Genomic DNA, 23,876 nt, shown 5'->3' with positions numbered 1-23,876 from the left:
CAGTCATCAGTATTATAGCCTTTGTGCATGAAAGTATCAATGATTACAATGAATGATTTGCCACTACATCCTGTTCTTGATTGTATTTTCTCCATCGTATTTATAATAACGTTTTCTACTTAATGTATTTCTATCAATTTTTACATGTCTCTGGAAACTGCTGAAGAAGCAGTTGTGTCTGTAAAGCATTAATTTATACTTTTTTCATAGTGAATGAAATCATGTGACAACCACTGAACCGTGTAATGTTTACCACTTTCAGGGCATCACAAGTCAAGGCGCCTTCCTACATTTATGTGTTGCAGAAAGAGGAAAAAATTAACTTAAATGTGGAACAGAAATCAGTGTCTGTTTCCTCTCAGTTTGTACATAGGATGTGTTCACTGAAATTTATGTACAGTCCTTTTGTAATAAACAGTGGATCAACCCAACAAATATTTTAATGTTTTGTTTTGTATTTTTTTATTTCTCAAAGTATTGCCGTGTATCCAGGGGGAGAAGGTGGAATGAAATCAGGTGGAGCCTCATCTTCTATTTCTGTGCATGGGTCCAGGGTAGGAGCAAACTTGACAATTTGTCTATCGAGTTTGTCTGCAATAATAATTATCATTAAAGTATTTATATTTTAATGGAAAAGTGTTTTATAAAATGACAGTACCTGAGCTGGTGATGCATTGGTTTGGTGGATGCTGTGCTCTTTTTAGTGCAACCTTGTAGTTCTCGTAGAGGACCGTCCCATACTAGACACATAAATATACAATAGAGCAACCTTACTATGTGGACTTGTTGCTACTATGTTATTGCTATGGGTTTATGGTTGTTTTCAGACCTTGGCTATCCTTATGGAATTGACCCAAAGCAGCATCGAGTCTTCATGTTCACAACAAAGAAACTTCACATACTGAGACTCTTTCTGGATGCAAGGATGCTGGATGACAAAACAAAAATCAGATCTGTGATACAATGTTGTCTAGTAACTTCCAAAGTATACGCTGTTTCTATGCAACACATGGAGAAAAACATATGCTTCCTATGTAATTGTAGCCAGAACTTTGGTGCATCACTGCTGATAAACGATAAACATAAAAGCTTGTCTTCTATTCTCTTTGTCGTAACGTTTCTTGGTTCACTTTTTGAATTTGTTTAATAATGTTTTGTTTCAATTTCAATTCGATTGTTACTGATGTCTACAATTGAACATTAAGATACTGTTTTTCTTATAAGCAAGTATTTATGTTACAGTTTGCAGTGTGTCCAGCAGAGGGAGTTTTATACTAGGTAATGTTGACTGTAGACTTAACTTGTTTACAATGATCAGTGATCCAGTCCAGACAAGAAGCAGCCACAATCTTTACATTGGCTTCTTAAAACAAGTTCATGAGTTTTCATTACTTTGAGAGAATACCTTTAGAGCTTGTGCTATTAATATGCTCTAACTTGATATTGACCTGAACTTTCCATGGCAGGAATATGAGTCAGTTGAGTCAGTGACCTCTGAGCCTTGACCCCTGCTGTGCATCTTGTTCCAGTCTGTGCTGTCGGGATGGTGATAAACTGCTACCAGCACTTCTAGTACCATCAAACCCAACTTTTCCAGCGCACATCTGGACATTTTCATCGGATCTCCTCTTTCAACCTGTCTTCAAAGCCCTGTATGTATGAACTCACCTTCAGTACAAAGCAGTAGTCTGTGGGGGCTCTGTATCTCAGCCTGTAGCCGTCAGTGGAGTAGACGTTCACTTGTTCAAAACGGATGAAGCAGGCCAAGTCACTGGAAGACTGGGAAAGGGAAAATAATGACAGTTTATTATTATTATTATTATTATTATTATTATTATTATTCAGATGGGGGCAAGTAAAATAAATATTTTTGATCTGGTGTACTAATATTAAAGGTGTACTATGTAACTTTTCTAGTGGAGGAACCTCAGTCGCTTGTATACATGGGGATGTTATTGCCTCATCTAGAATGTTCCCCAGTGTAGTATTAAACTCATCTATCTTGATGGAGATGAGCACCACCAGGTCCAGTTATAGATCGGATCTACGGAGAGACGGCCCTGCTTACTGTTAGAATGCATGTATTTATGAGGAATAAAAATTATTGTGAGTGAATAAATGCACAATAGGTCAAATTAATGCCATACTGTGTCACATTTCAGGCAAAGCAAGGACATTTCCATGGAGACCAGCAGGTGATGGACCACCCACCAGAGAAGTTAAATCACAACCAGTTACATAGCCTATTTTTCTCAGTGTGTTATGGGTGTCAAATGTCTTGCCCAAGGACAATATGATATGAGTTGATGGTTCAATCTCCAGTAAAAGTGACATATGCAATATTCATGTGTTTTTATTCTATTTCATGACTAAATATAAAAGGCCTTGATTTTTAACTGCAAGGACAACTGTGCATTTGAAGTAGACAGTTATAGGCTGCTTAATGGACTGTAACCCCTTAAATGTATCTCTCCGGTTTTCTTTCCAGCATCCTTCAGTTTTTCCACATTAGGAAGAAACAATGCGGTCACACCAAAGCACTTTTCCATCTAAAGCATCTCCAAACTGTAAGCATCTCGTGCTGTTTGTATTTGCCTAAAACAGTAGCATGTGCCACAGATAGTTCCCACTGCCCCTCCTGTTTACCATTCACACATCTGCTTTGCATACTCCCCTTATGTCCTGTATCTCACTGTCTCTCTTTCTATGACTTCACTGTTGGCATTGGAAAGCTCTACTTAAACCCCAACTATGTAGGACAAAAGGCTTATTCTGACTATTTTGTAACATGCCATTTTTTTTTAATAATTGAAGTGAGTGACCCTTTTTAATATATTGTCTTATATTGTCAATTGAAATGGCAATGGTCCTAATTGTTCATCATTCGGAACCCATGGATAAGTCAGCAAATGCTTTTTTGTTTATGTACAATAATGTGGCCTGTTACTGTTACTGACAGATTAAAAGATACACAGAACAAAACACATAACAATGAGATAATATTAAACAATAGAAAAGATATTTCCACAATGTTTGGCTTAGTATTTTTCACGGTCAGCCTATATTAAACACACAGTGACTATACCTTGGTCTTTCCTTTGGGTACATAGTAGAGCCCTGACGCCCTGAGCACAAAGTAACGTGGCTTCCACACTTTCTTCCCATCATCCTTTAGGTACAACCAGCCTTCAAGATCAGGAACTACTGCTGTTGAACCCTCAAAGTTCTCCTAGACAAAAATTACAACAATTAAACGCTACCAAATTAGCCAGACATTTGTGATGCTGACTGACCTTGAGCAAAAGTTGTTGCTCTTGCTCAGATATGGTTTTCATACACGACTTCTTCCACATGTAAAAGAACTAGAGGAAGCATAAAAATAATTACATTTAGAGTAAAAAGCAATGTGAATTTTGTGACACTAACCTGGGGCTGTGTGAACATGACATGTTTCTGGTGTCTTTTCAGGAAATACAGTTTGTTGCCAGTCCCACTTGTCCAAGTTGAGAGAGACTCCACAACACACTCATGGTCCTCCAAAATCCTTTCTGAAAACACAAGATTTTAGAAAACGTTCAAAAAGTCATATATCCTCAAGGTTGATAAAACAGCTGCGGGATGGCCTTGGGGTTAGGTCCTATTATAAAGAGGTGAGTAAAAAACAATTATGTGTTTATGTGTCTTGTGAGATAGTTCTTTGTGGATCAATGGACACATCTGATGCTCACATTGTGGTTTGGATTACTTTACAAGATTTTAAATGATCTCTCATTATAGGGCCTCTAATCTCTAAATTTTCCACCTATCCAGGGCTTTCAGAGTGGTACAAAATGAGAAGCAATTAACTTAATTCAAAACTAAAGTCAAAACTAGTCTATCTTTTCAATAGTCAAAATGTCACCCAGAAACAGGAATAACCAAAACATAAAGAGAGGCTAGTATCTTGCTGATTAGCTGTATTCATTGTATTCACGTTATGGTTTTCTTGTGTGTATTTTAATCTGACCGGTGTGCAGTTCCTGGTTGATTTCACACAGGCTCCATTCAGTGCCGCAGTCACAGTAAGTTTTGTCAAATAGTTTATACAGAACGTCTCTCACTGTCTGTGCCCCCTCCACCATTAGGGTCTTGGTGCTGCCATCTGACATCCACACCTTTATAATCATCACCTATAACACAGGAAACAGTTTAAATACATACAAACATTTATACATCTGTGGTTATGTTATGAGCTTACTTGTGGTTTTTCATTGTTTGCCGTTTGCAGTGTTGTGAGTTTTGGTGCTGACAGGTTGTTTTGAACTTCCACTGGTTCAAGTGTGTGCGTGACAAGATTAGCAGGTGATGCAAATGTAACAGATGAGGATGAAGGAAGAGGTGGGTCACATGTAGCAGTGTGGTTGTCTATTGGGGCAGTCTCTTCTGGTTGAGCCACAAGTTTGTCTGACTCAGAGTTATCCAAGTTATTTAGAGGCTCTGCAAACATGGGACAAGATTAGAAATGTGTTTACAGTGAGTATGGACCAGTGGTGGAACTTGCTTTAGAAATGTGTATGTTTTTAATAATGTTACCAACTGCCTTGCTAATATTCAGATAAAGTATTGAGCTATAACCTTGCTACGTAAACCATTATAATGGTGCTAGACCAATCCTACAATGCCCCAAATTACTAGATGGAGTGCTCTGAATACTTCTGTTATCTTCTCTGATCACCATGTTATAGTTTTTCTTTTTACTAAATATATCTTTTTAGCCTCAATCTCTTTTTCTTCTTGACAATATTCCTCACAACTTTGTAATTTTATCCAATCTGAGGGAAGGCAGAAAGTGCACACCAGTTTCTAATTCTATATGGCTGGATTAAAAACTTATACTTACACTATCTATATCAAAACAAACAGATTTTGATTAGTGTCCAGGTTGAAATGACTTCTTGGAACCAAAACTATCATTCACTCCCCAAACCCCTAAACTCAGGAATGTGCTTATGGTTTAGGAGTGAAACACCCTGGAGAAAAATTTGAAGTCTCACCACTGAGATCTGAAGCTGCAGAGGAGTTAGCCTCTGGATCGGCACCTTTGTCCACAACCTTGACCAGGCTCTGCAGACAAACATTGTATAATAACACATGGGTCATAATGCAGAGGGTATACAGTTTCAGAGAGAATTTATTTTACATGTTGTCGGAGTCTAAATAAATGCTGTCATAATGTAAAATGATTGTTAATGCCATGATCAAACAATTTTAGGTGCACTATGTCTCTTAGTAGAGATACTTAGTATTGTTCCACAACATTAAACTTATTGAGCTCCACTTAGACAAGCAGGTGACGCTGTTAAGCCACATTAAAGTTGCAGAATGCATGTTTTTCAAGCCAATAAAAACACCTGTAATTGGACAAATGCCATACTGTTGAACATTCCTAGCAAAGCAAAAGCATCAGGATAAAAAGGTGGCGGACTCCTCATCCTCACTACAAAGATTATATAGTGTACCTTTAATTCAATATCATGGTCATTCATATCGTTTATTAGGATTCGTTTAGTATGTGACCGGCTTTATGAAATCTAGTCCATCCAAATGAAATTAAATGTGATGCCACTGTTATTTATTTAGTTATTTTTGGTGTTATTGTCAGTCCTGTTTTTATACAGAGGAACTAAAATATAGATAAAAAACTTTTTCATAGATTATAAATTAGAATTCTTACAAAGATCCTCTTAAAATGTCTATAATACTTTGTGAAATCATGGCCATATATGTGAGTGAATGCAATTGTTCAATCAAGCCTGTTTTATTTATAAGACTGTCCAGTGCTTATTAACAAACTCTTTCCAAGATGGCACTGTAATACCGAACATCTTGAGTGTTTTACTTGCTCTTATTACATGACGATAAATCATGTAATCATGATAATTTATCTTTAAATGTAGATTAAATTGTCTCTAAATTCAGCAAACTTTATCAGCTGCCTTGAACACCACTCACACGTACAGTTTGAGAACCACTGCTTGAGAATGTGTATTAAATGAATCCTGTTTCCTGTTACTTTCTCTATTCATTATGGGGGAAAGAAATGAATGCATTTAGTATTCTCAATATTTGATTTAATGCCACTTTGTGAATGTGGACCATGCAGCGCCAACAATCTGCTTGAAATATGTGACTCCCACTTCAATGTGTCTAAACTTTGAGTAGGAAACACGATGAATGGACCCAATCAGCAGGATAAGTGACTTCACCATTAAATATTTTGAGTACTCAAGAATCAGCAGCTAAATCTGTTTTTCTCCTAATGTACCCTGTGAATTTGAGCCAAGGTGACATACATGAACTATGTACATGCAAATACATGAGCTATTGTTGCATAGGCTATTTGTCCCATACTCTTACTTTCATAACTGCAGAGATTTGAGATAAACTGTGCCTGAGGCTGGCCTTGGATCATTTGGGCTTGTAATGTTTTCATTACTGAGTGCTGAGATGATGTGCAGCTTATGTGTGCTTAAAGCGAACCAACCAAATTCAAAGACATAATGTCATTTTACAACACACTCATTAGAGTACTGTACGTCAGTACTGTAGACATAAACAAAGAGATTTGGCTGGTCAGACTGTGGTGACCTGTTTAAAACTGTGATCCCTTGCTGGACTGTTGTGAGAGTGCTATAGACATGTGAGACATGTGACAAAAGTTAAAGGTATATATCACTTTTTTGATGGAGGGTCCGCCGTCTGCTTGTCTCTATGGAGATGTTGTTGTTTTGCCTGGAATGTTACATACTATGGCACAAAACAAACATGCAAGTGACACCACCACCAAAAGCAGTGCAAGAAGGCACACAATAAAATACCTGTAAAACTGCCAGTACCTGTAATTGAGTTCATGCAAGATAGTCTAATGCCATAGATAACTTACATGGTGAACTTTAAATGTAGGAGACCATTGCATTTTCATTGGTCTTGATACTGATCATTTTATAGCCATAGAACCCTAAAGACTCATCTAAATCTAAGCATTTGATTCATATATTGACAGTTTTGTGGCAAGGGGAGGTATATTTTTTTTTTTAAATGTATGCTTTTGTCAGTTGCTTTTGTTTGAGTGAACAGATTAATGGACTTTGACATTTAAGTTCACACTTTTTTAATGCTAGTTCCCACCTACCATTAAACTTGTAGATACGAAAGCACCTAACCACAAAACAACTCTTTCCCCCTACCATATTGATCTGTGAACTGTTTGAGGATTCACTTCACTTTCAGGCTGTTGGCCTTTGTTACTTATTATGCAGCAATTACCTGAATCTACACACATGAGCACAAATGGTTAGTGAGAATATGTATTTCAAACCTGCACATATAATTAATACAACAACATAACAGTACAGACATGCATGCTTTGGAAAGGGGATGGACATTCACACTCTCATTCGGACAAGACACTGGCCCAACAGCAGCGCAACACTTCAATAAAATAATTTAAATAAAACATAACAAATTAATGATACAGTCAAAGTAGGGGATTCTGGTCCAGACTTGATCTTTTCATCTCATGAAAAGATCTCATGACATTTTGAAACTTTTGTCCGCAAGTAACTTATATGAGGTTTCCAGGAAATATTTTCATCTGCTATAACTCCCAAAAATACACGTGCTACCATCACAATATTATGGCCTCACCTGAGTCAGATCGCCCATCTCCTCGAGCAGGTGATTAAACATGACATCTATTTCATCCATCTGAAACACTCACAGATTAGGTCAGAGATTTGTCATTTAACATAAAGATGGTAATGTCAAAATGATTCATATTAACTCACTGTACATCCTTTATACCACAACCACGGCCTTGTAGAATAGGAATATCTAAAATGGTCTCACAAAGATTACTATCATGTGAGAGTTTTCACTTCCCATGTTAGTTTCAGGAAAGTTTTCTAAAGGTTCACAGGAGCATTTATGAACTCTTTTGAATATTTTTACCATTAAAACCTGGGGAAATTAATTTGAGTAGCATGGCACAAATGGCACTGATTCTCACCCAAGGGCTAGGAGGTACTAAATTTTATTCCCAGGTTTGGTGGGGCATTTCTGTGTGGGGTTTGCTTGTTTTCCCTGTGTCTGGACAGGTTTCCTCCATTGTACTTGTGTTTCCGTCAACCACATGCATAATAGGCCAAGTTTCCCCGTTGGCATTAAAGGATGGGTCAAATGCAGAGGGCCAACCTTTTGTCAAAAGTATCCCCTATTTGATTTGTACCAAGCATGACCAAAATGGCATTGAGAATTCTTCATGACATTTTAACTGCAATCCCAAGTTTTCTTCGCCCTCGTTTTGTAGGTTTCTGCATCTTGATTTGTCCATATGGGTCTCAGGATCTCGCCAGAGCTCAGGTCAAAAATACATCTGGCATATGGAGCAGCTTAAAAGGCCTGGAGAATGGGTCCAGGTTCTCTGCCAACTCTCTGATACACCATTATAAGTGCTTGTCAGCTTATCAATAACAATATTTAAGCATTAGTAAAAGTGGGAACGCAAAAACAACATCAGATGAATATGATTTAAGATGGAGATTGATGGCAGTCACATTTGCACAGAGGTTTGAAAAGCCAACTGGAAACCAACTCAAACTGTGTATGAAGTCATGAACTTCACAAGTGGCATGAACTTCCATCTTGGACCAGACAGAAAGTGGCCATATAAATTACTAATGCAAAACATCACTGAAACAATTTGGATGGTGCAATAATGGGAACTGTGCAATGAGTGTAATTTGAAATGAGTGGAGTGTTCAATTTTTAATTACCATCCACAATGGATGGAAATTAGCCTTTGTCTATAATCTGGTGTGTTTACATTCATGTTAAATTATGTCTGTTCATTAACTGCTTTGTCCCAATCAAATAAATAAATACATAAAAATAAAACAAACATTTTCAATGGTTTCAGTTATAATTTAGGATAGACAATACACATTCATGTGGTTGTTTGAGTCAGGTAAAAGTAGAGCTATATATATTTAGAAGAGTTTAATACAGCTCTATCACGATACCTTCCTATATCAACTTATCATTCAATAAATAATAGCTAGTGATCCGAAATACGGCTGTTCAAATCCCACTCTTGACATAAACACCGTTGGTTGTGGGGCCACCTCCACTGACCCACAGATTAGCAGTGTGATTCCAGATCTGACAGATGACTGCTGCTGTTGTGTCCTTGGGCAAGACACTTAACCCACCTTGCCCCCAGTGTCTGTGTACACTGGTGTATGAATGGGTTAGTGGTTCCTTGATGTAAAGCACGAAGGTGAAAAAGTGCTATATATATAACATGACCATTTACCAAACATTATAGTTATATCTTAATGTTTCTTTCCTTTATATTGTCTAACACTGTAATGAAGCATGACTGACAGATTTTGTCCCCAAATTCCTGTGCAGACATATTGAGTGCATCAGTGCAGCACCAGTATAATGCAGTTCTACAGTCCTGCCAGTGCTTCTCTCTTATGCTGTGTTTATGTTGAGTGTAAACAGACGTCCAGTAAAACGTAATGAGTTGAAAGGAGAATGGTCAACAGCTCTGGGTCTGTATCATTTCCATATGAAAGTGAAAATTTGGATACAAGGAACTTCCCCTCTATGGCTGCTTTACAACCATGCATCACATTAGCGTAAGATAATACTTAATAAACCGTGATCTATTCATTTGGATAAGGGAGCGCTCACTGGTTTGCACCGGATGACACGGAGCATTTGTGGAAATCGCTTTGGCTTTCTTGACAAAACCACATTTGCTTATGAATACCAGCCTCATTCAAGTCTGTTCCGCTGCCTTGCAATGTGGTCCCAAACATCAACCGAACAAACCAAAACCCAACACACAAAAAACATTAATGGAGACTTAAAATGCTGGATCTGAAAGCTTTTGTCAACATGTTTCACTTTGTACTCTCGCGGTTGTCTTCATTTCCACTACTCCAAAATGAGATGTTTCTGCACCAGCAATACTGATGCAACTGAGTATATTGAAATCAAACAACAAAAACAAATATCCTCCAGGCCGTAGGGATTTACAGATTAAAAGGTTGATTTAGTACTGAGCGACACAATAAGTAAGTAAAAAGTCATTTCAATTCAATCTTTACTCCAAACAGTACTGTATCTTACTGTAACTCCAATTAGGATTTTTCATCTTTTCATACTTGGGTGAATGAACAGTGAAGATGCCTCACTGCTTGGATGAGCAGCAAAAACATCTTCACTCTAAATGTTTTGTGCAGTTCACAGAAATGAATTTTTGTTTTGGTCTGGATCATACCTGGATGCCTGAGAGGCATCTTGGGTGAATGAAGCTTTTGGTTTGATTCATGTTATTATTTCAAAATGCCTTACCTTTTTGTCCTCCTCTCACACTGTGCTGTTCATGCTTTGATCATCATAAGAGCCTGGTCTTGACGCACAGACTTCTCTTCATACCAGGGTAGTTTCCTGTGAAAGCAGGAAGTGGATGCTTAAAGAAAGGTCTAAATTTACAATACACTGAGACACAGGTCAAACTCCAATGAACTAAAACCTTTAAAGCAAATGTGAATACTGTGATTAAGGCATTTTTTGGTACATTATTTTGGTACATTTTATTTTTTATATACATTATTATTATTCATACCTTATTATTAAACCATTTGTTTAATGGTGCAGTTTGTATATTTGTGACATTTCCATGGGAACAAGCAAACCTCCAGGACGGTTTGTTGAGATGCAAGTTCACTCAAAGTAAGGACACATGTTTTTAAGTGCAATAAGCACAACCAAAAAAATGCTTTTACATTTACATTTTGTGGCTTTGACCACTGAGAGGTGAGACAGAGCTCATGCTATAAACTGCATGTTGTCATGTTTCACACTGACTTGTTGTTGCCCTTTGATAAAACCTATTGACTGCTTTGCATACAGTAATATTCTATATTCCCCATTCTTCATATGCTCACAAGGAAATCCATTAACTTTCCCTTACATGACTAATGGTGATGATTAGTTTGTTGGTCCTCTCCCTGTGAGTGGTTAGAGCCCCGTGTAATGTAGTAAATGAAAGCACCTGTGTTAGTGAGGCCCTGGACATACAGGGTCACTGCAGGCAGCTATCTATAACCAGAATTAAAAAAAAAAAAAAATCTAGCAAAAACACAGAATGACTTTCAGTCTTTGGACAATGCAATATAGATTTTTCAGTTTAGATGTTTGCAAGCCCAGGTTTATCCAAATGTATTTTTATTCATGTATGTGTTTTTGTGCATGTGCATCTGCAAGGATAAAACATATAAAGAACATATTATAACACAATCCATTTCTAAAACTTCATTGGGTTTCATTATAAATTAAGGCTGCTGCATTTCAGAGACGGTAGACCTATCTTTGTTTCTGTTTTATAGGGGTGGATGTTATTTTGGCTAAATTGAAAAGAGCAATGGTCTTTAAGTATTTTTGGTAAACTGCTGTGTATTGGTCTCCCCCTTCACTCAACTAACTGCTATAAAATTGTGGAATACTTACTGAAGCTAAGGATAACAATTATTTGACCTTGAGTGCCCCTAACAGACCCGGGCATAGGGGTGCAAAAGGGTGCATTGCAAGTTCACGTATAAAGGTTTGCCCTCTCATTTGAGGCGGGATAAATAATGACTCTTGATTGAACAGAATAGACTTTGTACCCCTTTGAAATTCATGCGCCCCAGTTTGGTCTGGACCCGACACTGGGCCCTAAGCATTCGGGTCAGTTGTTTTGGGGTCAGTTCTTTTGCCCAATGTAGAGGTTATTCTTAAATATAGGGGAAGACATACGATGTGCGTAATGTGAGTGCATTCATCAGAGCCAGGTGGGATCCTGCAGGGAAAGCGCGTGTAATAATATTTTACTGGAGGTAGTTCTCTGCTCCTGTCTTTCCTTATCTATCTGTGACTTCAAATTCGTGATACCACATTAAACAGAAGGTCTGATTCTGAAAGGGCCAATTAAAAAGCTACAAAAGTGGGTCTGTCATCAGAGGAAATCTGCGGGAAAGCACTAAAAAGACTTTTAATGAATTACATGGGTGTTGCAGTCAAAATAAACGGTCCAGAGCTGTGCACACACCCAGCTCCAGTGAAGATCGAGTGAGTGCGCACAGAGGTATGTCCGGGAAAGCTACGGGTTAATTTAAGACTAGGAGCGAAACCTGCTGCCAATTAGGAGCAGGGAGCCACATGTTACGAGATGAGGCACAGTGAGGCGCAGGGGGCAGAGCGCGCTCAACTCAGCCCCGCGAAGGATGGACACGAGCTGATGTCTGTGGAGCTGCAGACTGTGTCCGGGAGAGCGTCTCTTGTGCGAGGAGAGGATAAACGGAGAGGTGAATAGTCTCTGCTGTTGGATTTATTGTAACCTGTCAAAATGGGACGGACTTTAGTGACGTTTTGTCTGATTGTGGGTGCTCTAAGCAGGACACAAAGTGCTTCTGATCTCTGCCGAGGCCCGCACTGTTTCCCGGCTCAGGACTGGAGCAGATCTTGCGTGGGGACGCACTGTCAAGGGCGCGTGGAGACGAGACGTCAGATCCAAAATTCAGCCCAAAGCAGACATGGGCCAGTATACCCCGTGCCCGGGGGGTACCAACAGGACTACAATCAGCCGTACGCCCTGCATCAGTCTCCAGCGGGCTACGATGGTACGAGGAGGACCAACCCCAGGACCATCACGGCAGAGGTGTTCCATCCCGGCTGCACGGGGGGCGTCTGTCCCACCAGCGTGTCGCAGCGGTCCACAGGGGAGGACAGCGCACGAGAGTGCAAAGGAATTGGATGTAAGCTTCCTCACCTCATGCGCCAAAAGCCCAAGGTGTGCGTCGGGGAAGGCTGCAGTGCGCACGAAGAACTATCTCCTGTGCGCGTGACTGACAGAGCTGCACAGTTTCTGGAGGAGTTTCCAGACTTTGGAGCGGAGCGAGGCGCGTGGATACAACTCAACTGTGACATGAAGCCAAGTAAGTTCAAGTGCTGTGGAATCTGCTTTCTATAAAACCAGTCAAAACATAAACAAAAAAGGACATGCGTTGGTGATCCCTATTGGGCTTAGTCTAGAACTGTAGATGTTGCCGCGTCCAAAGAGGCGCATAATAATAATAATAATAATAATAATAATAATAATAATAATAATGATAATAATAATAATGATAATAATAATAATAATAATAATAATAATGTGTGATAATGTGTAAAGAGTAAACACGGTAACATGGTTTGTTTCAGCGTCAGGTGGCAATGAGGTCCCCTCTGAGGACGCGCTTGTGCTGCAGCTGCAGCTGAGTAAGGGCCAAGAGAAGCTGGTTGAGGCCCTCAGGGGCCAACAGGACGAGGTGCGAGAGCTGCAGAGGCACCTCACTGAGCAGCAGGGGGCGCTTCTCAACCAGCAAAGAGAAATTCTGGAGCAACAGAGGAGAATGTTTGAGCAAATGGAGCAAGTAAGCTTCAGATCCATTAACAGTTACAACCATAGAAAAACATGTAAACACCAGCACTTGCTTGCTTCCAGTTTTAATTAATGTATCAATGACTTTTGGGAGATTTTGCTCTTGAATACTGAGATCTTAGAAAACTTGCTTTTTAAGTGTTAAAGTATTGATATGTTATAAAAGTAGATATAAAAGTACTAATATTTAGCCTACATTTCAGGTTAAAGCCCAGTACAACTTACTGATCGACAGCATCAAGCATACATCGCTGCAGAACTTCCAAGGAGATCTGAACAATCCCATGGAGACGATGGGGGTACAGTTCAGGGCTCACCAGGCTCAACAGGCTCTGTCCCTGCACAAAGTGGATATGGATGCTAATGTCATGGAGGTAAGACTATCCACAGAAAACCTACACTACTGCATATGTCAGAATTGTGTGGTACATAATCAATCCCTGAGCAGGTGAGCCAGCCCCTGTTGGCCTGTGGCAGCTGTGGCCCAGACGAGTACTGCTCCTTCAGTAATGGACGGCCTCACTGTGAGAGGTGCACTGTGTGTCCCCCCGGCTTCTTCCTTGTCGCCCAGTGCTCAGTTCATGCGGACAGGATCTGTCAGGTCTGCTCTGCATTTTAACCAAATCCTTTACAATGGCCATAGATACGTATGGGTTTTAATATATTAGATAATATGTTAATTCAGCTTGTATCTGTTCTTGCAGGACAGAGATGAGTGTCTTGAAATTACAGATATTTGTGGTGACACTCATAAATGCCTCAACACTCCAGGTATGACTTTGGTATAGTTGTACCCAATTCTGGAAAAAAAATATGCATAGAAATAGAATCTGGCTTAAATCTTTTTCAAACCAATATGCAAATCACTGCACCAGGAAAATGACACTGTATTAATATTATATTATGACATCTATTATAAATGGCAACAAAGACGTGATTCAACCTTTACTTTACAAATACTTTCCAAAAATGTAATATTTTATTGTAAACATTTGGGTGTTCCACACAGGTGGGTTCAGGTGCCAGGGCATGTTGGAGAGAGATGCTGACTCGGGGATGTGTACTCATGGTTACTTCTTTAACGCGGACATGGACGAGTGTCAGGCATGTAGCGAGTGTGACGGAGAGCCCATTGCTGCTCCCTGCAGCTTCACCACGGACACTGTTTGCTCTGGTCTTCTTTCTGGAGCCTCAGCTCTGTCTCTAGCCTGGGCTGGGGACATCAGCCTATCTTCTGAGAAGGGCCACATCCTCACTCACGTCCCCAGTCTACAGCTGCAGATCCAGGGGCGCAGTGAGGCGGGACTCCTGTCTGCAGAGGCGGGGCATCTGATCTTTAGGCAGCACGGCCTGGTGTGGCTGGACCAGAACCTTCCTGTGAGCCATGGCTGTCGGAGCTTCATCCAGGTGTGTCTGAGGATGAACAGCAGTGATGGAGCTGAAAGCAGTGACCTGAGCGGCATCAGAGTGGAGCAAAGAGAGGGCCGCTCCCTTCAAAGTGTCAGCATCAGTGGGGTGGCTGAGGTTGCTCCTGGTCACATGATTTCCCTCTTTCTCCGGAGCGCCAGTCACCACTGTAACCAGAGCAGTGATGGCCTGCAGCTGTACAACCCATCGGCTGCATCCTTCAGCCTGCTGTGGCTGTCCCATGACACTGGGGCAGTGGCCATGTCAGCACAGGCAGTGGTCTCCACTCATTACCATACAAACTATCGACCCGTGTTCAGAGTGAGCACTACATCAGACCCTTATGTGGTGGGCCTGACTCATGATGGCAGAGGGGTGCGGTTTGCAGAGAGTGGCACAGTGCGCTTTGTGTTCCAGCAGGCACTGTACTCTATGGGACAAGCCTGCGTGAGTGAGGGCTTCCAGGTGTTAGCATACCTCAGTCAGAATGGAACAGGTGTGGAGCTGTGCCGAAGCTTCAAGCCCGGAGTCCACTACAGGGACACCTCCTTATCTGTGTCGGGGGCTGCTAAGGTCGGCCCTGGGGACACTCTTGCATTTGAGATCCTGTCTCCTGCGCAGTGCAATGTGCGCTTCTTTGGTGATGAGACCAGCATCAGTAAGTTGAGCCTGGTGTGGATCCCTGCAGCCATCTCCTCCTCTCTGTTTGCAGCAGTGACCCACACGGGGCTTCCCTCTGGAGCTGTGCGAAATAAGCCTTTATTCTTCCACCAGACCAGCCCCCGAGTGCCCCAGATCGGGATGGTCTCTAAGGGAACAACCGAACAGAAAAGAGACATAGTCTTCAAAGAGAGCGGCACTGCCAGTATAGCACTGGACCTCAAACTCATTCACTCATGCAACCTGATCAAGGTGACTCTCCTGAGGCGAAGCGATCCAGAGGGGGGCCAGGGCAGCAAAGAGGCAGAAGGGGTGCGTCCTGTGCCCCTGGCCCAGCAGGTTGGGGGCCAGATGCCAGAGGGCAGCCAGTGGGCCAGTGTGAGCCTAAGGTCATCTTTCCGAGTTCATAACGGAACATCTGTGTACTTCACTCTGGACTGTGTGCGCGGGCGGGTCAACCAGATCAGCCATCACACAGGCAGTGCCGTGTCTGTCCTCTGGGTAGCAGAGTAGCAAACCAAACCTTTGACTTTTAAGCTCAGAGCATTTTTGTTTTTTAATATTGATCAACTTTTTTGGGTGGATTGACGTCTCTTTATACTCCTTACTTGTTTGGTCTGTTACAAAGGACTATTTTCTTCACAATCTTAACTTGTGCTTGAACATGGCATTGACTCATTATGTGGTTGTCCGTCTTACTCAGTCTGTTTTGTGTGTGTGTAAATAATTCCCATATTCGTGTGGTGCCTTCAGTTACTGGAAATGGTTTGATTCAGTCCTGTTTAGGGCCATATGTTTCATGTTAACCACCATTCTCGCTGCATGCCTTGTTTATTGACCATTTTTTATGTTTAGTGTTCAAAATTATGGTTCCTTTGAAGTATGTCATAAAATGTATATTGGTTGTTTATACTTAATCAAATGAATTTTTTTTTTCATAAAATCGGTTAGACATAAAAGCCTGTTATGAAAAATCTAAGCTCAGAATCACCCTACCTGACCAAAAGATTATTTATGTTGATTAAATTTGTTCAAGTGAAAGGATCGCTTGCTTCTATCTTTGTTTTTGTTGTAATGGCAGCATTAGTGCCATAAATCATCATAAGCTTGTCTTCCTTTAAGAAGCATTTTTTCTGATGGGAGGTCTGCTGCCTGCTTATCTCCATGGAACTATTGCTTTCCCTGGAATGTTTCACAATATGGCATTAAACTTGCCAATTGTGTTTTTATTGCTTAAAAATAACCTTGATAGTCATGCATTGTTACTCTGAGTTATCTTGCCTCTCTACAGATCTGACTTGTTACTTGACCTAGATGTGTCACTATATAGATTGATGTTTTAGTGCCGTACTGAAAAGTTGCATAACGCACCTTTAACAATAGACATTATTCAGTCAGACCTCCTAATCTTTCTTTCACAAAACATTCTTGTTCTTGACATTCTTCACTCCTCTGCCACAGACGAAAAAGCTTATGTGCATATGTTTTTTCTGAAAAGACCAGTTCATTTGACTTCATCTCCCTTTGAAGCCATGACCTCTACGTAATGCTGCACAGGAGATGATATCATAAAATCCTTTTTTTTTTTTAGGATTAACACTGTTAATAAATGGGACATAAACTAACCGGAGGCAGAAGCAGAACCAGTTACTAAAGATATTCTCAAATTTGCTTTTGTCTAAGGTTGTCCTGCATGAAATAACGCATGTGGAACAAAGTGACCTGTGTCAAACTTAAACAGTAAAACAAGAACAGTGAACAAACATAAGTCTGGAGACAAATTAAAATGACTGAAGGCAGATGCTGACTGAGTTATGGAGGTCAAAGTCCTTAAGATTAGTAAGAGGAGTCTTGGCTCACACACAATACATAGCAGCAAAAGCACACTTGAAGAACAGTGTGTTACAATTGTACACAAATCAATTAATTATACATGTAAAAATTGTCATAATGTATTTTGTGTTTTTTTAATTTAGTAAAATGTACTCACATTTATTGTATTGAAGATAAACCACAAAAATGTTATGCCAAAGACCTGCATGGTCTATACCTCCCACATTTGTTTTGTATTAAACAGTAAAGTCCATAGAGACAGACAGTGTATGTGGCCTCATATGGTGCACAGACTGTTATAGGAGTGCAAGAATGTGTAGAAACAGGTGTAGCCCAAGCCTTGCCCTTTATATTGAAACAACGTGAAACAGCACAAAAGGAGAAAAAAGGAGGAAAAAGTCAGAAAGAACGAGCAAGATAGTGAAAAGTCATCTGGAAGTAGTTTGGTCGTGTTTTCTACTCACTTTGAACTCCTCCAGAGGCGTCACTAAGTCCTTTTTCAGTTTTTAGGCACAGTTTTGAATGAAGAAAAAAGTGAATGTGATCACAGGATAGAGAACCACATTCACAGAGCAAAACAAGTTTAAAAACCCACATTTCCCTCTTGTGTTTTTTAAAAGACTGAGGCTATTCGTAATGCTTTCTCTTGTATAGTACTTTTAATGTGCTGCCCTCTATTGGACATTAGCCATTAACAGTTGTTACAATTAATTAAATTATGTGTTCTATGAGATAGCAGGACATCACAGTGCTGTATGTTGTACAATATATTACTTTGACACAAAAACATAATAAAGTATGTGAGCATAGACAGTGATTGGACTTGAGGTTATTTGTTTTTAACAGTACTTGTCCTTCATTGATAGTAAAAGCAGTTACAGTGTTTATCGAAGTAGAAACAACAGCATTAGCTAAGATTAAAAACAAGACAAGGGGCAGTCTTCGTTAAAAATCTCTAAAAACATTTAGCTACCACAGACTTCACTGAGTGTACTTGAATTGTTACAGTGAGAGTGAATTTTGGGCACTTGTGTGTTCCATGTTGCAACAGCTCTGCATTGCTAACTTACTTTTAAAGGCATTAGGTGGTCAAAAGCTAACATTAACAAAAAGCTGTGTATGATAAGCAAGCTTTCTGTGTAAGCCATACATATAAAAGCAGCAGTAATATGTTATTTAGCATAAATACTGAGAATGTGTGTTAACAGTGGTATAATAATGACATTGGGGGAGTGAACAGATGTGGCGCTGTTAAGCCCAGCAGGGGTCAGTGGTGTGTTTTAGTGCAGAATCTCAATGAGGAGGCGTTTAAAGTCTCCACCACACTCTGAATCCAGGGCATCTTTCAGAGTCACGTCATACTTCTCCAGGTACATGTCCTTCACTGTCTCCAGATCGATCTGTGACACAAAACACCACCTACTCTTACAACTTTAGTACATCAAATTATTGTCATTGAGGTCACTGTAATATTAGGTTCTGTTCATGTGGCATCACAACATCCTAGAATTCCTACAACATCTTTGTAATTACTGGGCCTATCCATATGGAACAATAAAATGGCATATCTATAAGACTAATATGGGAAAATTGTAGAGCTGATCCCTAACAAATAATGATAGGGTCCAATACTTCACTTCACACACATCACTCCATCTGAAATTATGACATCATCAGATTTTATAACATGAAGGCAACCTATTCATGGTTTCTTAGTGTGCAATACTACAAAAACCCTAATAAAATATAAGCCAAAGTGAATATTGACCCCCTGCGGTAGAATCCAAGAAGGCCCTAACAATTTTGAAGGTCTACTTGAAATTGCCTTTGGACCTGAATCTCACATCTTTGAGTACACAATATTCCACTACATTTCATAGACAGCAGCTACTTGCCTCAGAGCGCCCTACAATGATCCGGATCAGAGTATCTTCATCTGTTCCCATTCCCTTCATAGCCGCATTAAGGCGTCGGGCAAAGTACAGCTGTGGGTTTTTTGCACACCTCACTTTGAAAACACACAGACAAGCATGTTATGAAAGCAGGGCATCCATGTTTCATTAGCCTTGTGTAAGATCATATTTCCTCATAGTACCTAGTGTAATGTAGCAGTCTTTGAGCGTCCCAGTGGCCTCAGCATCAATAGTATCCAATATGTCTGTGCCTGATAGCTGTTAAAGGAAGAAACTGTAACATAGATACTATAAATCACGTCCAGGAAATCTATTAAAAGTACTCACATTCTCGTAGGCTTTAAACGTGGCTTGCAGTTGCATGTAGTTCCTGTGGGTGAGTATGTAGCTGAAGGTGGATTCGTCAGTGCCAAACCTGCCCTCGCCTGCCTGGAAAAAACAAATGCACACAATCTATTTGCATACGGCTTTTGTGGGTAGTGTGTACTTGTGGACATAGAGTGACTCTATATGAATATCATGTTCCTTAGTTTGTTAATGATTTTATTATTAAGTAAGACTGATGAGGTATGATCAATGCTGTTCTTACCAATGCCATCTGATATTAGTTAAAAGTTCCCTATGTAACTTTTGTGGTGAAAATGTTGTTGTATATAAATATAGACAATTATTGAAATAGTTTCTGATGTTTTTTTCATAGTCACTGATACCAAAAATTATATATTATAGGATACGTCATATTATATGGGCGACAGTAGCTCAGTGGAGCGTTTGTCCACTGATCCAAAGGTTGGTGGTTCGAATCCCGCTCTTGACATTAATATCATTGGTTGAGTGGTTACATCCCCTGACCCACAGGTTGGTGGTGGAATTCCTTATTAACCCACCTTGCCCCCAGTGTCTGCATACACTGGTGTATGATTGTGTGTGTGAATGGGTGAGTGGTTCCCTGATGTAAAGCACTTTGAAGACGGAAAAGCGCTATATAAAAATGGGACCATTTACAATGTACATGCACTGTAATGTAAATGTATATGGTCATAAATGAATTATGGTCAACTAGGGCACAGGGAACATGCTGAAACAGTTAACACTTTGGTTGAGAGTTCCCACACAGATCTCAAAATCCCATGTTGAAACCTAAGTCAGGCCATGGAAGTGCCACAAAAACTAAACCAGACTTCTCAAAAGCTTAACTAATACAATGGATTTACCACTCATCCCGCAACACGTGCAATCATTTAGGAAGAGGATATTTTAACTTTAAAGTTGTATTTAAAAGAAAGAATATGTCAGATTTAACGGAAGCACCAGCATCTTTGCAGTACACACCTCAAACAAAGCTGTGGCATCCTGTTCAGCTAAGTCTTCGTCCACTTCATACCCCTCGTCCCGACTGGCCTGCCGAGAAAAACAGGATGGATTTAGGGAAGGGATTGGCTTTGGGCGCTGATGAGATAACATGCACAAAGAGTAATGCAGTTTATGGTCTTTGGTCAAAAAAGATTTAGATAATAACCTTGTGGGATAAGTCTCATGTGGCATATATTAAAACCAAATATTATGACTTTGTGACGAATTGAGTGGCAGGAATGAGTTACAATGCAAGTCTTTTATTTCAAAGGAAAGGAAGAAAGAGGGACAGAGAAAGAGAGGGAGCGAGGAAATGGTTGAGAGTGGGAGCGCTCTGGAACATGGTTGGCATAAGGACATGACAAAACAATGAAGTTATGTGTCAACAATGTCCCAGTGGGTGAAACACAAACAATACAGTCACTGCTGAAATTTGTCAAAACTGGGCTTTGTATTTGCTCCCAGTCTGTAATCATGAGTGAATATACACAACATAAAAGTTCTGTACTGATTTATAATGATAGACACAAGTTGATATGATATGACAGATATAGATATAGATATTTAAAATGATAGACACAAGCACTGTTAATGAGTGTTGGGGGCACTTACTATGCCAATTAAGATACTCCAACTATCGACTCGATGTGGATTTTTTTCAACCATTGCCAATATATACAAATTTTACTTGCTGTTGTGGCTGATAACTGATATTTGCCTATATCTATGTAAATGTATGTGTCTATGTATGTCAAAATTGTATTGTAAAATGCCTTTCCTCTGACCTACAAACTCTAACAAAATTAGTTTTACTTTTTTTATGTTGATTATAACATAAAAAAGTTATAATCACCTTAGCTTCAAGGTTCTGTAGAGTATACACATTCATTGGCTCAATATATCGTAAAATCTGACCAATACGAGGTCAATCATGCCCTGATATCATCGATACATTGCCCATCCGGAGAACATACCCAGAACCCACACCATACTCCCACTACATCAAATAAATCAGAGTATTTACCTGCAGTAGGGACATGAGCAGATTCCTCACATCCCCACTAGTGTCATCCTCTATGTCTGCCTCCAGCTCTCGCTCATGAACTGAAACCATATATTTAATGCAAAATATAACAAAACACACTATTCATCCAACTATCGACAGTGTCATGGTTTAGTTTTTATTTAAGACAGTTCACAGCCCATCCCTTGGGATATAAACATGGCAGAACAAAACTCACTTTGAGCATATGTCTCCTTGAAGCTTATGATATCCTAAAAAACAAAATGGGCAAATATTATACCACTTACTTGAACTGCAAACAACAAAGCAATTTATTCTCATTATAACTAAATTATATTGGAATTGGCAGACCTCATTAGAAGCAGTACAGAGGATCTCCACCAGCACATCCTCATCAGTCCCTGCACCTTTCATGGCTTTCCTCAGCTCTTTGGCAAAGTACATATGAGGAGGGTCCAACATGGCCACCACAGCATTCTCAAAACTCCCTGTAAGCTCCTTCTTCAAAACCTCCTCCAACTCCTGAAATAAATAAATAAATAAATAAATAAATACTGTAGTGATATTTAGTGTGTGTGCAAAAATAAAAGGAGTAACAACACATACTTACATCATCATATTTCTCAAAGTAAGCCTGCTTGAGCTCCACACGCTGAGCTGAGGAGCGATTGGCCAGGATCTGAATTATGGTTTCCTCATCAGTGCCTATTGAAAATTGGGCAAAGGAAGTAACCCAACAGAAAAAGGAAGTAGCCCGACAGAAAATGCATTTATATTATTATTGTTAATTCACATTTACATCAAGCCTTATCCCATCAAAATTCAAATTGTTCTGTTGGTCCTAAACTTACCCAAACCTTTGCAGGCTTTTCTGATCTCCTTGATATCAGTAGTGACATCAAAGTCCTCATAAGGAACAATCGTGGGCTGTGCAAGAACAATTTTTAAGTAATAACTGATTGAAACATATCAAACATTATATTGACCACAGTAAATCATGGTTAGACTTCAACTAAGCAAATTATGCATGGATGGACATGGTAGAGCAACGTCCGGTATGAAAAGGGCGCAGCCTGTGTAGTGCTGCTGACTCATGGGCCAGTCCTGCTCCAGCCCACCCCACCACCACCACCACCTCAAACACAATGCAGCCTTATTGATCAGCTGCTTTCAGAAATAACATTTTTGCCCTGCTACTGCCTCTTTTTTCTTCATTTTTCTGCTGCCCACTGAATAGGTAACACAAACTATGCATTTTACCTAATTGAATAAAAGTAATCTAAAAATCCATGTAGTAATCATAGAGAATTCAACTTGATGTACATAACTAAATAAATAATCATAGGGAATGCAACTTGATGTACATAACTACATATCTAAAGAATAATAGTATGGACTAATTCAACATAGAAGCTACAAATGCATCATATACAGTAATTGTGTGACAGTTTTCTTTAGTCTGCTTTGGTTGTTGTTGATTAGCCCACTTCAAAGTAGACTACATTTATTAGGAAGGACACCACCCATACTGTAACTGCAAACAGGACATTTGAAGTCGCATCGTTAAAGAAGTAATTTTAATCTTACCTGCACGTTTCCCATTAGGATTTGAACGTTTTATTGTAGATGTCGCAACAGTTTTAATGTCGGTTTTAGGTTGATGAGAAAAAGCGCAGTTTGCAGCAGAGGTGATGCGTGCGCGTGTCCCGCTGCGTCTCGTGTCCTGCAGATGTGACGTCAACGCGCTTTATTCATTTAGCGAGGGGCATGCAGTGGGCGGATGTAATTTATTCTAGCAAGTACATCAACTGTGTTTGTTTATTCATTAACTTACTTTTGAACTTGAATTTTAAACTAGATTCCCGGAAGTGCCTCATATATTTGGTCCTGCGTCACTGTAGTTCTTCTATCAGTATAGTCTACTGTACATGGGAATTAAGGAAATGTACATGTTTTCTTGGCTAAGTAGTATTTTCATAAATTAATATAGTGTGTTATATTTGACAGAAACCATGTCAAGAAATTATTTGCTGAACTTGCTCAAATGCGTTATTTATCCACATGATGGCAGTGTTGTACAGCTTTATTTTCTTTCTGGTAAAACAACGTACTTATTTGAAGAAGGCAGTCAAAAGCCAGTCATCATAATGAAAAACATCTACAAAATCTATAA

The 23,876-nt window shown here is 39.7% G+C and overlaps 3 protein-coding genes across 4 annotated transcripts; 1 reads left to right on the top strand and 2 right to left on the bottom strand.

The window, feature by feature from the left end:
* Positions 1-469: 469 nt before the first annotated feature.
* Positions 470-10,430, bottom strand: LOC117384790 (amyloid beta A4 precursor protein-binding family B member 1-interacting protein-like). The gene is made up of 12 exons (XM_055228257.1): positions 10,405-10,430; positions 7,687-7,746; positions 5,034-5,103; positions 4,238-4,476; positions 4,007-4,169; positions 3,427-3,548; positions 3,294-3,362; positions 3,086-3,229; positions 1,669-1,779; positions 830-928; positions 659-740; positions 470-591 (listed from the first exon to the last, which is right to left on the bottom strand). The coding sequence occupies exons 2-12, from the start codon at positions 7,744-7,746 to the stop codon at positions 470-472; spliced, it is 1,281 nt and encodes a 426-aa protein (XP_055084232.1). The 5' UTR covers positions 10,405-10,430.
* A 1,860-nt stretch (positions 10,431-12,290) lies between these two features.
* Positions 12,291-16,493, top strand: si:ch211-252f13.5 (uncharacterized). Its single transcript, XM_055228636.1, has 6 exons — positions 12,291-13,028; positions 13,294-13,505; positions 13,717-13,887; positions 13,962-14,114; positions 14,218-14,284; positions 14,523-16,493. The coding sequence occupies exons 1-6, from the start codon at positions 12,440-12,442 to the stop codon at positions 16,091-16,093; spliced, it is 2,763 nt and encodes a 920-aa protein (XP_055084611.1). The 5' UTR covers positions 12,291-12,439; the 3' UTR covers positions 16,094-16,493.
* Positions 16,494-17,554: 1,061 nt separating this feature from the next.
* On the bottom strand, positions 17,555-23,428 carry LOC117385210 (annexin A13-like). Of its 2 annotated transcripts, none has more exons than XM_033982481.2 (11): positions 23,291-23,428; positions 22,555-22,630; positions 22,314-22,408; positions 22,055-22,225; positions 21,921-21,954; positions 21,704-21,783; positions 20,659-20,727; positions 19,654-19,755; positions 19,509-19,584; positions 19,309-19,421; positions 17,555-18,813 (listed from the first exon to the last, which is right to left on the bottom strand). In XM_033982481.2, exons 1-11 carry the CDS (start codon positions 23,303-23,305, stop codon positions 18,694-18,696), a joined length of 951 nt encoding a protein of 316 aa, XP_033838372.1. In that variant the 5' UTR covers positions 23,306-23,428; the 3' UTR covers positions 17,555-18,693. The 2 variants fall into 2 exon arrangements, with proteins under 2 accessions (XP_033838372.1, XP_055084295.1); XM_055228320.1 differs by having other exon boundaries at positions 17,573-18,813; positions 22,055-22,222; positions 23,291-23,421.
* Between the last annotated feature and the right edge of the window lie 448 nt (positions 23,429-23,876).

The sequence above is a fragment of the Periophthalmus magnuspinnatus genome, chromosome 17 (assembly GCF_009829125.3).
Source record: "Periophthalmus magnuspinnatus isolate fPerMag1 chromosome 17, fPerMag1.2.pri, whole genome shotgun sequence".
Lineage (NCBI taxonomy): Eukaryota > Metazoa > Chordata > Actinopteri > Gobiiformes > Gobiidae > Periophthalmus > Periophthalmus magnuspinnatus.
This window is presented reverse-complemented; position numbering and strand designations above follow the sequence as displayed.

Bases quoted from the DNA above. Each gene is read 5' to 3' on its own strand.
- LOC117384790 (XM_055228257.1), bottom strand. From the start codon at position 7,746: ATGGATGAAATAGATGTCATGTTTAATCACCTGCTCGAGGAGATGGGC. The intron at 5,104-7,686 runs GTGAGGCCATAA...GTTTGTCTGCAG, and splicing joins AGATGGGCGATCTGACTCAG to AGCCTGGTCAAGGTTGTGGA. The intron at 741-829 runs GTCTGAAAACAA...TTATGTGTCTAG, and splicing joins ATTCCATAAGGATAGCCAAG to TATGGGACGGTCCTCTACGA.
- si:ch211-252f13.5 (XM_055228636.1), top strand. From the start codon at position 12,440: ATGGGACGGACTTTAGTGACGTTTTGTCTGATTGTGGGTGCTCTAAGC. The intron at 13,029-13,293 runs GTAAGTTCAAGT...GGTTTGTTTCAG, and splicing joins CAACTGTGACATGAAGCCAA to CGTCAGGTGGCAATGAGGTC. The intron at 14,285-14,522 runs GTATGACTTTGG...TGTTCCACACAG, and splicing joins TAAATGCCTCAACACTCCAG to GTGGGTTCAGGTGCCAGGGC.
- LOC117385210 (XM_033982481.2), bottom strand. The intron at 22,226-22,313 runs GTAAGTATGTGT...TATTTATTTCAG, and splicing joins ACTTTGAGAAATATGATGAT to GAGTTGGAGGAGGTTTTGAA. The intron at 18,814-19,308 runs GCAAGTAGCTGC...TTTGTGTCACAG, and splicing joins TCATTGTAGGGCGCTCTGAG to ATCGATCTGGAGACAGTGAA.